Consider the following 17,111-nt stretch of genomic DNA (forward strand, 5'->3'; position numbering starts at 1 on the left):
TTAGCATGTACTGGAATTATAACATTTAGTTTAAAAACTGTATACTTACAGTAACAAATAAAATTGAAATATTTAAGTATTTGCTTCTATAACCTACATATCAGCACGTGAAGATATTTTTAAAATAAGCTTTCACAAATTCATGAATCTCAATCTTTAAAATTCTTTGATAAATGAAATTTTGTACTTCAAATATCTTGTTTCCACTAGCTTCTATTATAAAACTCCCCAAGATTTTTAAGAGTTACATGCCCAAGGGAGAAGATGAGGTAGAAACACTCAGAGGTTTGGTATATGCAGAAAGTGGAACTGGGAAGCACAGAAAACTTGAGTCAGACACATAGGAGAGCTGACAGTAGCAACGTAGTAGAGGTCAATTAAAGAAAACCATTCTTTCTGCTGAGATAGGAAGCCAGCTGCAGGGACAGGCCTAGGTGTGTGGGTCCTCTTATCATTAGACAACAGGAAGCTGCTAATTGTAGAAAAGCACCTTGCCATCTTCATTTAAGTTAAGAAAGATCTCTTTGATCAGAAACAAAACCGACTATTTTTCCTATTTTCCCTACTATTGCTCTACTATGAGAATTGCCAAGCACCAAATTTCCTTTAAAAGAAACAAAAATATAAGTATCCTATAACAAGAATGCTGAGGTTGCTTACAAGATGGCATTGTCCTTATCTCCCCACTAGTGTGTAAATTCATTCCTTCACACATGTATCAACACTTGAGCAAAGTCACCTGTGCCGTATGATATTGGCAGACGACCAAATTTTGTGGCTCTAAATGTTTAAACAGGGAATTTTAAGACTTACTTAAACCCACCAAAAAAAAGTATACATATTCCAAGAGTCAAAAACCATTAAAAATTCTAGTTGTTTGGCTGAGTAAAGTCATTAAAGAGCACCATGACAATATTTAAATCACCAAAAAAATGTAACTAAGGTTTTCAGAGAATCAGATATTCATTAGAAATTTTTTTTAAAGTTGATACAAATACCCTGGCTTCATATATTAACAAAGTACATAAACTCCCTGTGAGTAATATATATATTACAAATATTACCTACTTACTCAATCCAAGACAACATATTTCTATCTGATCTACTTGGTTTCATAACTAAAAGTTAAAGGTTCCTGGTGGAAAACAATCTTTTAGTTAGATTGAAAGGTCATGTATCCCCTTGACATAATACTGTTAATCCTACACAAATAATACCTATTCTTGCCAAATTTTATTGATATACCAAGCAGTAAGGAGTGATAGAGTGGAAACAGAATTCAAGTCCTAAGCTAAACCAGCCTGGGATCTTTGGCAAATTACTTAAAATTTGGTTGAGCCTTATTTTCTAAGTTTGCAAAAAGGAAGTAATGTCACTTGCCTAGCATATGTATCTCAGGGGCCCTAAACAGAGTGATAAAAGCCCAATTTTTAAAGATAATTAAGACCTTTAGGATAAAATAATAACGACTGAGGTAAATATGGAAATGACATGTTTGATCTGTAAAAATAATATAACTTTTCTAATCCAGACGGTAACTAATACCGTGAACTAAGCACTTGTTGTTCACTGTGTACACATAGGCATTAAAAAGATGAAAGAAACATCATTTGTAGTCTCATGACTCCTGAGAAAACTCCAATTCTAATGATGCCAGCACCTGCTAATACTAAATCAGAGCTGATGAAAACTGAGTCCATTCTTTTTTTACCATTAATCTAAAATGGAATTTTACACCAACACCTCAAGGTAAGGAGGTGTAGCAGATTTCCTGTTTTGGGGAGGAGTTTAAAGTAGTCCTTAAAATTTAGCAATTGTGGCTGAGGGTGTCTTATTACGAATCATGACTATCGCGGTAAGGCTACCCAAGCACTGAAGTTTTAAAGGAGTAGTTCTTAACCCTGGTGCATATCAGGATTACCTGGGAAGCTTGTACTGCCTATGCACAGACCTATTAAAACAGATTATCTAGGGGTGTGAGCAAGGCATCAGCATGTTTGAAATCTGCCCCAAGAGACTCTAATTTGTAATCAGGGTAGAGAATCACTGATGTACACTACGGTAATAAAACAAAAACCAGCCACTTCCCCCATTTTACCAAATAGCATTGAGATTCTAGGACATTCCATTATAAAGAATTTTTACTTATTTTTATTTTTTTTAGGAAGATTAGCACTGAGCTAACATGTGCTGCCAATCCTCCTCTTTTTACTGAGCTAACATCTGTGCCCATCTCCCTCCACTTTATATATGGGACGCCTACCACAGCATGGCTTGCCAAGCGGTACCATATCTGCATCCGGGATCTCAACTGGCGAACCCTGGGCCACAGAAGCAGACCGTGTGAACTTAACTGCTGCGCCACCAGGCCAGCCCCAAGAATTTTTAAAATAATATATCTAGTGAAAACAAAGATAATCTCCTAGACTGATGGACTGAGCACAAATTCCTTGATTACTACCAAACTTGATTTTACTTTCTTCTACTTCAGGAAGATGTTTTGACTAAATTATCAGTGAGACACATTTATTACTTCATTATGTTTTCAACACAGGCTATAAAAGAATCAACACATTCAAGCTCCATTAAGAAATTGAAAAACAGTTTTTTGAGTGAACTAAGTTATGAATATGGCTCTACAATTGACAGTATGTTAACCGCTTATGCTAATAAACTTTTCATAAACATTAAACATTAGAAATCCAATTTAAAATGATTGGTCTTTTACTGACAAATATTTCTTATACATTTAAAACTCTGATTACATAAAACACACTATGGAACACATTGTTACTTGATTTCAAGTTATATATACCAGGAAGTAATAAAATGCATTTTGCTTTATAATTCACAAATTTCCTTAATTCAGAGTAGTTTCTTTGAAGTCCACCCAAAATTAGGGAAAGTTTTACTATACTAAGAATTACTTACTAAAAGACTCTATTTTGATTATTTAACAACTACAACAAAACCTGACTAAGAGCTACAATATTAAACTAAAGGGTATTAAGTCACACAACTTTGCTTTTCAGGATAAACTAGCTTGGATACTATCAGTTTCAAATGTCAGGACTGCCTAATCCAGGGTCTATGTTCTTTGAGTTCTCCTGTTATAAAAAAAAGTAACACTCTGCCCCCCAACAAATAGAAGAGGACTCTCAAGAATGTCAATTTAATTTTTCTTACTTGGTCTACTGAAAACCCTACTTTACAAAACACTTGACGATTGGCAGGTACAGCTATATATCTTTATTCTTCTGTTTCTTCACTTCAGCATAGTATTCTAAATAATAATCAATACATTAACATCTAACAGGCTATCCACAAGTAGCTTTACATGAGATTTTTAATTTGGCACCTATCTTTTAGAGTAATTCTGAATATAGTCACTGACCTATATTCTTATATCTGAGATTTTTATGGAAGGTATAAAATGCTAATTTTTATTGTCTTTTTAAAAAAATCTTTAACCCTAATTCTGTCTTTCAAGCAATATACAAGGTTATCATTCAGGTTATTTAAATAATGCCAGTTATCACACTGTGATTATTCCCCACTATTTCTACTATAACAGTTCACCTAACATTCATGGCCAGTAAAGGGGTATTTAAAGGCCTGAACATGCTAGTGCCCTCTCTGCCAACATCCTTTACAAAAAGGTACCTGTTGACTATTACTCCTACACATAACAGTTATATGTTTTATAAATTGCATGTTCTCCTCAATGGAACAAAAACATACGGAGAATATGCTTTTACATGAAAGAAAAAAGGCAGGCACTTTCTCACTATGTAGCATCCCCTGCATACAACCACAGCATCATCTGACTACCTCAATTAACTACAGCGGTGCTTCTTAATCATTTTTCACAAGTAGGAAATTTTAATATTTATATGGCTCAGGAGGCTGCTTGTGGCTGGATGGGGTGGCCCTGGGGTTCCAATCTCCTAAGGTCCTCCCAGCCAACCAAGAGGGGAGGAAACTGTTATCCTGAAATATCTATAACCCATTTTGCATGCTGGCTGGGAAGCTCAGAAGTACAGCATGGTAATCTATTTTTGCCCAATTAATTTCAAAACTTCATAACAGTTTTGACAATATGTTCAAGAAAAATATGTTCCAAAAAACCCACCTTGTATATTCTTCTTGTAACTTGTTGGGGTCACTTACAAAAAATTTGACTCTAAAATTCAAACTGTAAGGAGATCCTCCTAGAATTAATAAAAGCAGTTCTAATTAATCAGATTATATTAATCCTTTATCTTTATAAAGTATACTTGCAAAACATCAAGTAAATATGTATGCTCACTCTTTAGCTGCTTCCTTATTGGTTTGTTTGGATCCAGCCACCTCTGAAAAATAAATAAATAAGACTGATTTCTTTTTTCCTTGAGGAACTAATTCATCAATTCTTGAAAATCTGTTCCATTTGAAGATTAAGGCTAAAAGTTACATTTTTGAAAAGGCCTAGGTAGGAAAAAAATCATTAACTTACAGATGTTCATATCAAATATAACAAAATTATGATAGAAAGTACTGAATGTATTGTGGTAGATTAAGATTTTGATTTCAATTTCCCATCAAATTACGCAGTATGCAATAACCTCTATTCAAAAGTAAAAAATGCTTAATAATCACAGCAATGTGAAGTGATTTCTGTTAACCATATTATGCAACAGTCTGGCAAGTTTTAAAATTCTTTTTATCTTTCATAAAAGTATGCTTGGCCTTATGCTTTCATTCAGACAAAATTTAGCTACACACCATGAAATCTACTCTTAAGAAAAATTTTGTAACTTCTACCTTACTCCTTGAAAAATAAAATAAACTACCCTCCTCCTCCCCCCAAAAACCATACTAATTTTGTAAGAGATAATGTTTAGTTCTGGGAAGGACTGCTATTTGTGTGTGAGAATTTTAAGTAGTCTCAACACTTCTCAATGCCAGTTAAGCTCTATTTCAGGGAAACTATAGCTGAATTCAGAAAATATTTCAACTGCCAACATGTTTCAGTTAAAAAACTTAAAGAACCCAAAATGAGGTAATAGATGTGACAGTATTTTCAAAGCACTACACAAATATAAGCTTATGTATCATTATTTATAAACCTTACTCCTACCATCCATACTTGATTCCATGCAGCACAGAGAAACAGATTTTAATAACAAATGGCTGGGAGTAATCTATGAATCTTTCCTTTCCATTATCCAAAATACAAATCCAGCTGATTCTACCTTCCAACTGTACCCAGAATTTACCAATTCTTCTCCATCTACTCTGCCACCATCTTTATCTCTGGTTCAGCTCTGGCCATAGCCTCTTAATCACTGTTCCTACTTCTTTTTTTACCATCTTCTTCTTCGTCCTCCATCCAGAAGCTAGAATAGTCTTTTAAAACATAATGCCACTCCTTTACTTAGTATCTCTTGATAATTTCTCAATGCAAGGTCCAAAGTCCTTACTATGGCTTGCATGGTCTCTTCTTACCTCTTCTACCTCCATTTACTAAGCTCGAGCCATAATGGCCTCCTTTCTGTTTCTCAAAGATGACATCCTGGGACCTTCAGTTCCAAGCTTCCTTGTGCACAGAATGTCCTTCTCCAGCTTTCCCATGTCTGATTCCTTTCAGTACTTGTAAGTCTCAGCTTAAATGCTACCTCCTCAGAAATGCCTTCCTTGATCCTATCAAAAGTATGTCACAAAGTTCTTATTTACTTATTTTCTATAAATAGGCAAGGAACATTAAATTCCTTCATAATATTTTCTTAACTGTAATACGTTTGTTTTACCTTTTTACTGCCTATCTCCTTCATTCCCTCACGAACTCCATGAGGTAAGGGATAAAATCTGATTCATTTTTAAAAGTCAGCACCTAGCACAGGGCTTGGCATACAATATCTATTAAAAATATTTGGTCAGGGACTAACTACACCTGCTGAATGACTCAGGTGGGGGGAGGGGCGGGGAGATCTGTTTCTGTGCCAATAATCAGCTGTTTTTCACCCGTACTTAACACATTTGTTTCCCCTATATATGCACCCATTTACTCATATTCCCACCCACCCAACTATTAATCTAGTGATTTTGTTCTTCATATTTTCTGGAAAAAGTTATAAATTACATTCATTTTAATGCTTGTCTAAAATCAAAATTTGGGATCAGTTAATCTATCCAAAATTTGGCTTCCTCATTCAATTCCCCTTCAAAATATTCTGATATCAGATACAAACACATTTACATACACAAATAGATGTGTTAAGCTGACATAGCTTAGAAGGAGTACAATGATAAGCACTGAGAAATTTAATAGACCTCACCAATGCTGTCACTGAGATAGGACTTAGGTTCTTGGTTTAAACCATGAAGATGGAGCAATATTATAACGAACACTACTGGACAGTGAAAGTGTTCATAGTACAAACACATCGTTAAGTCAAAAGAAAAACAAAGCGGGAAAAAAAGATAACATATAAAAAAACTCCACAAATTAATAAGAAAAAGACCATCACTAATAGAAAAACAGGCAATGGATAAGAATAGAAAGTACATAGGAAAGGAAATATAAATGACATTTAAGTACATGAAAAGATATTCAATCTTGATCATAATTAGAGACATAAAAGTAATCTACATTAGGCTAACATTTTTCAGCAATAACACTGGCAAAGATGAAAACTTTTAATGACATATTGCAATGGCAAGAATGTGAGGAAAGGAGGCACTTATACAAAGCTTGGGAGAATACAAATTGTACCATCTCAGTGGAGGACAACTTACCATTATTTATCAAAATATAAAAATGCATGTGACCACAGACCAGCAATATTTTTACATAGCATTTTTTATTGAGATATATTTTGTACAGTATAAAATTCACCATTTAAAAATGTACACTTTAGTGTACTTTAGTATATTCACTATGATGTGCAACCAGCGACAGGAAATAATGTCAGAATATTTGCATCACTCCAAAAAGAAATCCCATAACTATTAGCAGTCAGTCCCAATGCCCTCCTACCCACAGCCCCTAGCAACTACTAATCTACTTACTGTCTCTGTGGATTTGCCTATTTTGGACATTTCATATGAATGAAATCATACAATAGGTGGTCTTTTCTGTCTAGCTTCTTTCACTTAGCATAATGTTTTCAAGGTTCATCCATGTTGTAGCATGTAACTACTTCATTCCATTTTATAGCAGACATTTGGGTTGTTTCTATCTTTTGGGTATTGTGAATACTACTACCATGAACATTTGTGTACAAGTTTTTGTGTGAACACGTTTCAATTCTTTCAGGTATATGCCTAGAAATGGTATTTTTTGGTCATATGCTAACTCTATATTTAATTTTTTAAGGAGCTATCAAATTTATTTCCATAGTGGCTGCAATATTTTACATTCCCATCATCTATGTATGAGGGCTCCAATTTCTTTGTATCTTCATAAATACTCCTTGTTGTCTGCCTTTTTAATTACAGACATCCTACTAGGTGTGAACTGGTATGTCATTCCTTTTTTGCTGAATTGCTAATTGTATACATATACCACTTTTGGTTTATCCATTCATCAGTTCATGAACATTTGAGTTCTACTTTTTAGCTATCATGAATAATGCCGTTATGAACATCTGAGTACTAATTTTTGTGTGTGGACATGTTTTCCATTCTCTTGGGTACATACCTAAGATTGGAACTGCTTATAGTAACTTTTTTGCTGCATCTTGAGAACAAGTATTGTAAGCCCTCTGATTTTGTTCTTATATAAATGGACGTTGACATTACATCACTACCTATATTTAGTCACACACTATAATTTGCTGTGCCAAAAATTGTTTTACCAATTGAATTATTGTGCTATATCTGAGATAAGAGTCTTAATTGTTTGTAATGCAATATATATGAATTTAAAATGTGGTATTTTATTAGAAACAATATCTAGTAAGTATTAATAGCTAATCGGGAGGTTCTGGTTCAAGATGGTGATGTAGAAGGATCCTAAACTCAACTCCTTCCACAGACACACCAAATCTAAAAGCTACATATGGAATAATTTCCTCTGAAAAAAACCCAAAAACTAGCTGAGCAACTCCTACACATCAGGCGAATGAGAAAACAAAAATCCACATCAAAGTGGGTAGGAGGGGCTGAGAGACAGCCTCATCATAAACCCCACACCTGCTGTGGCAACCCACAATGGAGGGAACTCAAAACCCCGAGCATCTCCCTGAAGAACGAAGGGTTTGAACCCCACAACTCAACTTTTAAGATTTGCACCTGGGTGACAAGCCCCCAAAACCTCTAGCTCTGAAAGCCAGTGGGGCTTCTGACCATGAGATCCACAAGGCTATTGTGAACTGAGAAACAGTTCTTAAAGAGCTTGCTGGGACTCACCCACCCCGGGGGTGGAGCAGAGGCAGCCGACTAAACATCCAGACTTTCAGTGAGAGGCTTATTTGCTTATCTTAAAGCATGTGCCTGAGAAGAAGACATCTAATTTAACACACATCTAGGGGCTTACTCAAATACTCTCCAAAGATGGAGACCAGAAGCACCATCTTTGTGCGCTCCCTCTGCTTCACACTAAGTTGCTAGTATCTGCTGGAAAGGAACTTGTATATTCCTTGTATGGTGCCCTGATTTTTGCAGCTGCCACCCAGGAGACACCTGTAGATAGCCTGGCTCTGGTGGCCAGCGGGGCACAAGCATGCTGGTCCCACAAGACTAACAAATGGAGGAAGAGTTCTTAACCGGCTAGTAGCGTCAGGCACAGCAGAGAGGCAACAGATTGAAGCACCCGGTCTTTCTGTAAGAGAGGCCTATTAGCTTATCTTCATGGCTGCCCCAGAGGAACAGGCTTCTAATTAAATACACATCAAAGGGCCAACTGTAATTCTCTCCAGAGACCTCAGAGGGCAAACGCTATCTTCTAGTTCTTCCTTTGCTGCACTCCAGATCACTAGTGTCTCGAGAGGAGAGCGTGAATATGTGTCTGGTGCCCAATTTTTGTGGCTGCCTCCTAGGGGACATCCCCTGATCACCTGGTTCTGGTGGCCAGTGTGGCTTGCATTCATGGGTCCTACGGGATTGTAAAAAACGGAAAAACAGTTCTGGCTGGCTACCATTCCCATGGCTTAGCCCAGAGACAGCAGACTGAAATACACCTGGCCTATTGTGTTGGAGCAGTCACCTGAGGGTCAGACTTCTGGTTTGGCATACATCCAAGAACCTATTTAGGTGCCCTCTGGGGAAGGAGGCCAGCGGTTGCCATCTTTGTGCTCTCCCTCTGCCCTGACCCAGGTCATCAGTGGGAGCCACTAAAAATAAAACAGGCTGCTTGGACAACCACAAAGGTTTGGGAGACAACCAAGAGCTAGGGCAGGGTTGAATGACAAGGTTCATCTCCTATACAAGGCCACTCCTTCAAGACTGGGAGAGGTAGCTGTTTTATCCAATGCATAGAAACCAATACAGTGAGTCAAGAAAAATGAACAAACAAAGGAATATGTTCCAAATGAAAGAACAACATAAAACCTCAAAAAAAGACCTTAATCAAACAGGGATCAATGATTTACCAGACAAAGAGTTCAAAATAACAATCATAAAGATGCTCACAGAGCTTGGGAGAAGAATGGATGGACAAAGTGAGACTTTCAAGAAAAAGACAGAAAACATGGGAAAACACCAAACAGAAGTCACAGAACTGAAGAAGACAATAACTGAACTAAAAAGTAAAATAGAGGTATCCAACAGCAGACTAGATCAAGCAGAAGAAAAGATCAGTGAAACAGAAGACAGGGCAGTGAAACTCACCCACTCAGAGCAGCAAAAAGAAAAACAAATGAAAAAGAGTAAAGATAGCTTAAGGAACTTATGGGATAATATCAAGTGGACCAACATTCACAGTATAGGGGTCCTAGAAGTAGGAGAGAGAGAGAAAGGGGCAGAAATCTTATTTGAAGAAGTAATGGCTGAAAATACGCCTAACCTGGGGAAGAAAACAGACAACTAGATGCAAGAATTCCAGAGAGTTCCAAACAAGATAAACCCAAGGAGATCCATACTAAGACATATTATAATTCAAGTGTCAACAGTTAAAGACAAAGAGAAAATCTTAAAAGCAGCAAAAGAAAAACAACTTGTTACATAAAACAGAACCCCCATAAGACAATACACAGACTTTTACTGGAAACTTTGCAGGCCAGAAGCGAGTGGCACAATATATTCAAAGTGCTGAAGAAAAAAACTGTCAACCAAGAATACTCTATCTGACAAAGCTGTCCTTCAGATCTGAAGATGGATAAAGAGTTTTCCAGACAAGCCAAAACTAAAGGAGTTCATCAACATTAAATTGGTCTTACAAGAAATGTTACAGGGACTTCTTTAAACTGAAACAAAGGGCGCTAATTAGTAACAGGAAAACATGAAAGCACAAGTCTCGTTGGTAAAGGAAAATAAATAGAAAAATTCAGAATAATCTATTGCTGTAAATGTGGTGGGTTAATCACTTATAAAGCTAGTATGGAGGTTAAAAGCATAACTAGTAAAAATAACTGCAATAATTTGTTAATGGATACACGAGGTAAAAAGATGTAAACTGTGACACCAAAAACATAAAATGTGGGGAGAAGAGTAAAAATGTGGAGGTTTAGAATGTGCTCAAACTTAAGTTATCAACTTAAAATAGACTGTTATAAATGTAAGTTGTTTTATGTAATCTTCACAGTAACCACAAAGCAAAAACTTACAGTAGATACACAAAAGACAAAGAGAAAGGAATCTAAGCATACCACTACAGAAAATCATCAACTCACAAATGAAGAAAACTACTAACGAAATAGCAAAAATTACATACCTATCAATAATTGTTTTAAATGTAAATGGACTAAATTCTCCAACCAAAAGATACAGAGTGGCTGAATGGACAAAAAAACAAGACCCAACTATATACTACCTACAAGTGACTCACTTCAGAGGTAAGGACATGTACAGACTGAAAGTAAAGGGATGGGAAAAGATATTCTATGCAAAACAAAACCAAAAGAAAGCTGGGTAGCTATACTTATAAAAGATAAAATAGATCTTAAGACCAAGACTGTAATGAGAGACAAAGAAAGTCACTATATGATGATAAAGGGGTCAATTCAACAAGAGGATATAACATTTGTAAAGATTTAGGCACCTAACACAGTAGAACCTAAATATAGCAAGCAAATATTAAGAGATCTAAAAGGACAAATAAAATAGACAGCAATACAATAATAGTAGGGGACTTTAATGCCCACTTTCAACAATAGGTAGATCATCCAGGCAGAATATACTCATATTCTGGGAAACATTGGCCTTGAAGAAGAGATAACAAGTTGCTGAGGATGTGGAGAAAAAAGAACTTTTGTGTACTCTTGGTGGGAATGTAAACCAGTGCAGCCACTATAGAAATCAGTATGGATGCTCCTCAAAAAATTAAAAATAGAACTTGTGCATGATCCAGCAATTCCACTTCTGGTATGCATAAGACAGAAACAAACACAATGACTTGAAAAGAAATATGCATTCCCCACCATGTTCACTGCAGCATTATTTACAATAGTCAAGACACGGAAGTAACCTAAGTGTCCATCAATGAATGGGTAAAGAAAACGTGGGACACACATTAAATGGAATATTATTCAGCCATAAAAAAGAAGGGAATTTTGCCATTTGTGACAACATGGATGGATCTGGAAGGCATTATGTTAAGTGAAATAAGTCAGAGAGAGAGAGGTAAACACCTATGACCTCACTCGCATATGGAACCTAAAACAAAAACAAAACAAAACAAAGCAAAAAACAAGGAACAGACTGATGGCTGCCAGAGGTGGGGGGTAGGGCATGGATGAAATGGGTGAAGGGGATCAAAAGGTACAAACTTCTACTTATGAAATAAGTCTTAGGGATGTAACGTACAGCATGGTGACAATATTTAATGTTTTATATTAATGATAGTGTATTATATATTTGAAAGTTGCTAACAGTAAATCTTAAAAGTTGTCACCTCAAGAAAAAGAATTTGTGTGGTGATGCATGTTAACTAGACTTACTGTAGTGATCATTTCACAATATATACAAATATTGAATCATTATACTGTATACCTGAAACTAATGTTATATGTCAATTATAACCCAATGAAAAAATAGCAAATAGGGATGGCTATTTCATCAACTCTATCCATTCATGAAGAAGTTTTAAATAGGCATGGAGTTCTGTTTATGGTCTTCTTAAAACCAACTGCTCATTCTTTTCCCCTGGTAGAATTTCTTGTTAATTCTGCAAAATATTTCGCATTTGCAAGTTAGTTTTATATCTTCTAACATGCAGTATTTAAAAAAAAAAAGGTTATGTGACTGATTAAACTTGTTAGCTGTGTTATTAAAACATTCTATGTTCTTGTATTATTATGTTTGCTGCATCCATTAATGTTAAAAGCATTAAGTCTTCCACAGCATTTACTGTATGTATCCTAACCAGTGAGCTTTTTATTGTGACAACTATCTATCTATCTATCTATCTATCTATATATATCTATATCTATCTATCTATATATTTTAAGGCTTTTTTTGGAAAGGTATGCTTTTTGGTGAGGAGGATTGGCCCTGAGCTAACATCTGTTGCAAATCTTCCTCTTTTTTTGCCTCCCCAAAGCCCCAGTAAATACTTGTATATTCTAGTTGTACATCCTTCTAGTTCTTCTATGTGGGATGCAGCCTCAGAATGGCTTGACAAGCTGTGCTAGGTCCAGCCCAAGATCCAAACTGGTGAAACCCGGGCTCCTGAAGTGGAGTGCACAAACTTAACCACTACACCACCAGGCCAGCCTCTATGACAATTATATCTTTAATTTCCAGAATCTTTCACTGTTCCCTTTGCATGGATGCAATATCCTCTCTAATCATGCCAATGTAAATTATAGGCCTTTTGTTTGTTGATAAATTAATATTTATCAATCACTTACTATTTTCCAAGTACTGTCCTAAGCACTTTGTATGTAAAAATTTATTTCATCTCCAAATTACCCCACGATTGGCACTACTATTTCCACTTTTACAGACTGCTAATTTCTACAAGTGTAAAATTTACTCAGTTGAGTGCATCTCTTTCAGTGTTGGCTTTCCTCAAAAGATGATGTCTATTTTGTTAAGTGCTTATTTTTATGGCTGAAATTCCCTGAAAGCTTCTTTATGAATCCCTTATGTGTCTGCCTACTTGTGGAGAAGAGACAGGATTCATGATTCTTTCTTCATCTATACCTTGCAATTGTTTAAATATAAGGTGTCCCAGCGTGTGACTCTTTGGATTTATCCTACGTGGAAGTCAGTGGGCTTCTCGTATTTACACATGCATGGTTTTGCTCAGATTTGGGGAGATTTTTCCTCATTATTTCTTCAAATAATTGCTCTGCCTCTTTCTCACTCTCTCTTCCTTCTGGGACTCCCATAATGCATGTATTGGTGTTCTTATGCTGTCACATAAGTCCCTTTGGCTCTGTTATCTTTTTTCATTCTTTTACCTTTTCACTCCTCGTACTCAATAATTTCAATTTTTTGACAGGTCAGTCATTTGACCTGTCTTGAAGTTCGTTGATTCATTCTTCTGTTTGTTTGGGTCTGTTGCTGAACCCCTCTAGGGAGTTTCTCAATTCAGTTATTGTCTTTTTCAGCTCCAGAATTTCTGTTTGGTTCTTTTTTTTATATAACTACTATCTCTTTGTTGATATTCTCATTTTGTCCCTATATCACTTTCCTGATTTATTTCTTTGTTTTTCCCTCCAGCTCTTTGAATATTTTTAAGACAGCTGTTTTAAAGTCTCTGTCTAGTAAGTTTGATGCATGAGTTTCTTCAGGGACTGTTTCTGGAGATTTAATTTGTTCCCTTGTACTTCTAGTGATCTTTTGTTGAAAACTGGACACTGAACTAACAGCCATCTCTCACACTCTTTGCAGACCAGTGTGGAAGATCTTCAATAATTAGTGAGCACCTGAGCCTTAGGATCAGCCCAGCATGAAAGCTGAAAGTCTTCTGAGGTCTTTTCTGGGTATCTGTTCTCTCTGGGCCTGTGTGTATATGTGTATTTTAACCCATTTCCCCTATCTGCTTTTAAATGACTGATTTCCTAAGGAGTTTCACCTCAGCTACTTCTAAAGTCTTAGATATTCTATTGAATTTCTCTCATTGTAGTTCCTTGTACTCAGGTGTCTATGTCTGCAGTCCCCCTGCAGTTTTCATGTGCAGTTTCAATGGCTTCTGCCATTGGTTTTTGCGGCTTCCACTGTGAGATCCAAACTATTGTCCAAGCCAACTGAGACCAAAAACAGTCCCTCAGGTAGCCAAGAGACAAACCTGAATGTTGCAAGCAAGTTCCACCCTGATTCTACTGTCCCAAGAGAGGGAACTAAGAATTTGGCTGCTTCCCCCTGACCACAATGTGCATGCTATGGAAGGGTAGAGCAAGTACAATAAAATACCACAAAATTTCCTACTGTTTTGAATGTGGCTTTTTCTTAATTGTTTGCTTAGTTGTTGTAGATCTTTGATTGGTTTCCAGAGCTCCTATATGGTTACTTTTGTCAGTCTATAGTTGTTTTTTTGATGTTTCTGTGAGGGAAGAAGGCCCTGCTCTTTCCTAGTCTGCCATCTTGCACACAAAGTTTTATTTCTTAAGCTGGGTTGTTTCTTTTTTCACATTTCCTATATTTTCTGTATGTTTGAAATATTTCACAATAAAACTTGGAGTGGTGGGGTTATAAATAAGAAAGAATACTTTACACTTGTTTGAAGACTTCATCTTAAGGGAAAACAAAGCAAAAGGGGAAATAAAAAGGATTTTATGATAAAGATATTATTCTGAGTCAATCTCTATAAAAAAGAAACAAGAAACATTTAAATAATGGATTATTTTCAAAGCCTTAAAACTATATGCATACAACTTCCTAATATACTGCAACACTAAAGAATACAGATATAAAAGAAACAGCACTTTTTTGAAATTCATCCAAAGCACTAACGTAGCAACTGAGAGTGCTTTTCAACTTCTCAGAGGAAGTCCATCAGATGGGATACGAGAAGATGAATCAAGGCCAAAGATCATTTCATCTCTTTTGATTCTATTTCTGTATATGTGTGTTGGGAAAAATTTCAAGAGAATAATTTGAGCTTCCTTTTAGTAAAGACCATACTGTAACCCAATGACCACAGAAAGCTAAAGGGGTTACTTACTACTTACCAATCATGTGCTCAATTAGTACTTTTTTCCAAGATCACTGTTCCAAGTGTACATACTATAAAAAATATTCTTTTTCTCTATCATAGCAAGTTCAAAAACTGGGAAAAAACTAGATTTGTATACACATATTGGCAATCCTATAAATCACAATTTTTAAAATGAACTGAAAGATGCAGAAGTTTGTTTTTAATTCACCAATTAAAAATCCTATGAAAAAACCCTCTATCCTATGGAAAAATTATCAAATGATCTTCTTTGTCTTTACTAACCTTATTTTAGTGATAATATGACCTATTTTTTATAATATGTCTTAAATTCATACTAAAGGGCATTTTTTATTACAATGAAAAAGTCAAACTATTTTGGAATAGACAATAGAGAGAAAGAACAGGAGAGAAAGAAAGGGAAGGAGAGAGAGAGAGACAAAGAGAGAAAATACAACAAATACACTTAACTAGACGTATGTGCACAAGACTAAGGAACAAATACTAACAATTATGATGGAATATCAAATGGGTAACAAACTGGAAATATCAGCATGGTTTAAAAAAATTTTCTTTTAATAAGTTTGTTAATTAACTCCAAAGTGTTCAGTGTTCCTACTGTAAACTGCCTTAGTTCTTTTTAAGAAAGTAGCATCTGCCCAAATATATAGCCATATTTTTACCTCCTGATTCCTCTTGTGCCAGTACTGTGCCAAGTACTGGGGTGATACCAACCTAAAGAGCAGCCTCAAGAATTTGTAAGTCATGAAACATATCAGCTCAAGAAAGCATTTTAACTGCCAAAGGGATATAAGAGAAAGATGTAAACTACACCTGGGGGCAGTGGTGGTGAGCAAAAGCTTTAGAGAGAAAGTGACTTTTACTTCAAGTCTTAAAAAATGTGAAGTTAGAGAGGAAAGGTGATGGGTTGAGGGGTGAGAGATGCAAGTCAAGGCAGAGGTAAGACACTTCAGGATGAGAAAGCATTTATACACAAGATAGCATAGATCAAGTGGCCTGCATATCCAATCTGTAAAATGGTCCATTTTCCAACCATTTTCAGAAACCTAGCTGCCATTACTTGTCTTGAGGGTAGCTATACATACTGTGATATTAACTTTTTCTTTGTTTTATAAATCAATCCTATTTCTTGTTAAAAATCAGGTTAGAAAATTGGGATAAAGGGAAACATCAGCAATTTTTTTATTTCATTTGAATTGAGCATCTTTCACATAAAAGAATCTGGAAAGGCACCATGTGCAGGCTTAACTTTCTTCTTGGCCTTTAGTCCCACTAAAAATCCAACCATACAAGTAAATAAAAGAGGCTCAATAGCAGAGCAGAAAGAAAAGGGGAGAAAAATTCAGATTTGATCCCAACTTTGTCTCTCAATAGTTATGCTACCCTGGGTAGATTTTTAAAAACCACCACAAAAACAATGCCAGAGAACTCATGGGCCCTGAAATGAATCCTGACGTGAACACTTTCCCACTACAGTTCCCTTTCAACCTCTCAAGAGTCTCTTTCTTCATCAGTAAAATTAGGTGACCAAACCAAACGGGTGGCTGTGAATATTGGTCAATGAGTATCAGACAAAGGGAACTTTTCCTAAAATACTTAGGTTTGCATAGATCAAGTACCATGAATCCCTAGGCATGAAGTATCAACATTTCTTAAGCTTCTCAAAAGATTTGGAAAAACAGCCAAGTTTGGATGAATGATCTCTTACCCTTTTTTTTCAATAATAAAATTATTATGAAAACACCTGAAAACAACATCAAAGTAAAATATTCAAGTCACACACACGGCATAAAATGTAAAAGTTCTTTATCATGGTTCTCCCAATTCCACTCTCTCCTCCTCAGAGATA

At 35.9% G+C, this 17,111-nt stretch overlaps 1 protein-coding gene across 5 annotated transcripts in view; it reads right to left on the reverse strand.

The window, feature by feature from the left end:
* PTPN4 (protein tyrosine phosphatase non-receptor type 4) overlaps positions 1–17,111 on the reverse strand; it is a 220,212-nt gene that overhangs the window by 104,247 nt on the left and 98,854 nt on the right. For 2 of the 5 annotated variants that reach the window (XM_070581110.1, XM_070581111.1), the window contains exons 4-5: positions 4,310–4,352; positions 4,133–4,211 (exon numbers count right to left, since the gene is read on the reverse strand). The exons of 1 other annotated variant lie outside the window; for it this stretch is intronic. In XM_070581110.1, coding sequence (XP_070437211.1) covers positions 4,133–4,211; positions 4,310–4,352 — 122 coding nt within the window. Of the gene's footprint in view, positions 1–4,132; positions 4,233–4,309; positions 4,353–17,111 lie in introns of all 5 variants that reach the window. 2 more of the 5 variants (XM_070581109.1, XM_070581113.1) reach the window with 1 other exon arrangement.

This window comes from Equus przewalskii, chromosome 17, assembly GCF_037783145.1.
Source record: "Equus przewalskii isolate Varuska chromosome 17, EquPr2, whole genome shotgun sequence".
Lineage (NCBI taxonomy): Eukaryota > Metazoa > Chordata > Mammalia > Perissodactyla > Equidae > Equus > Equus przewalskii.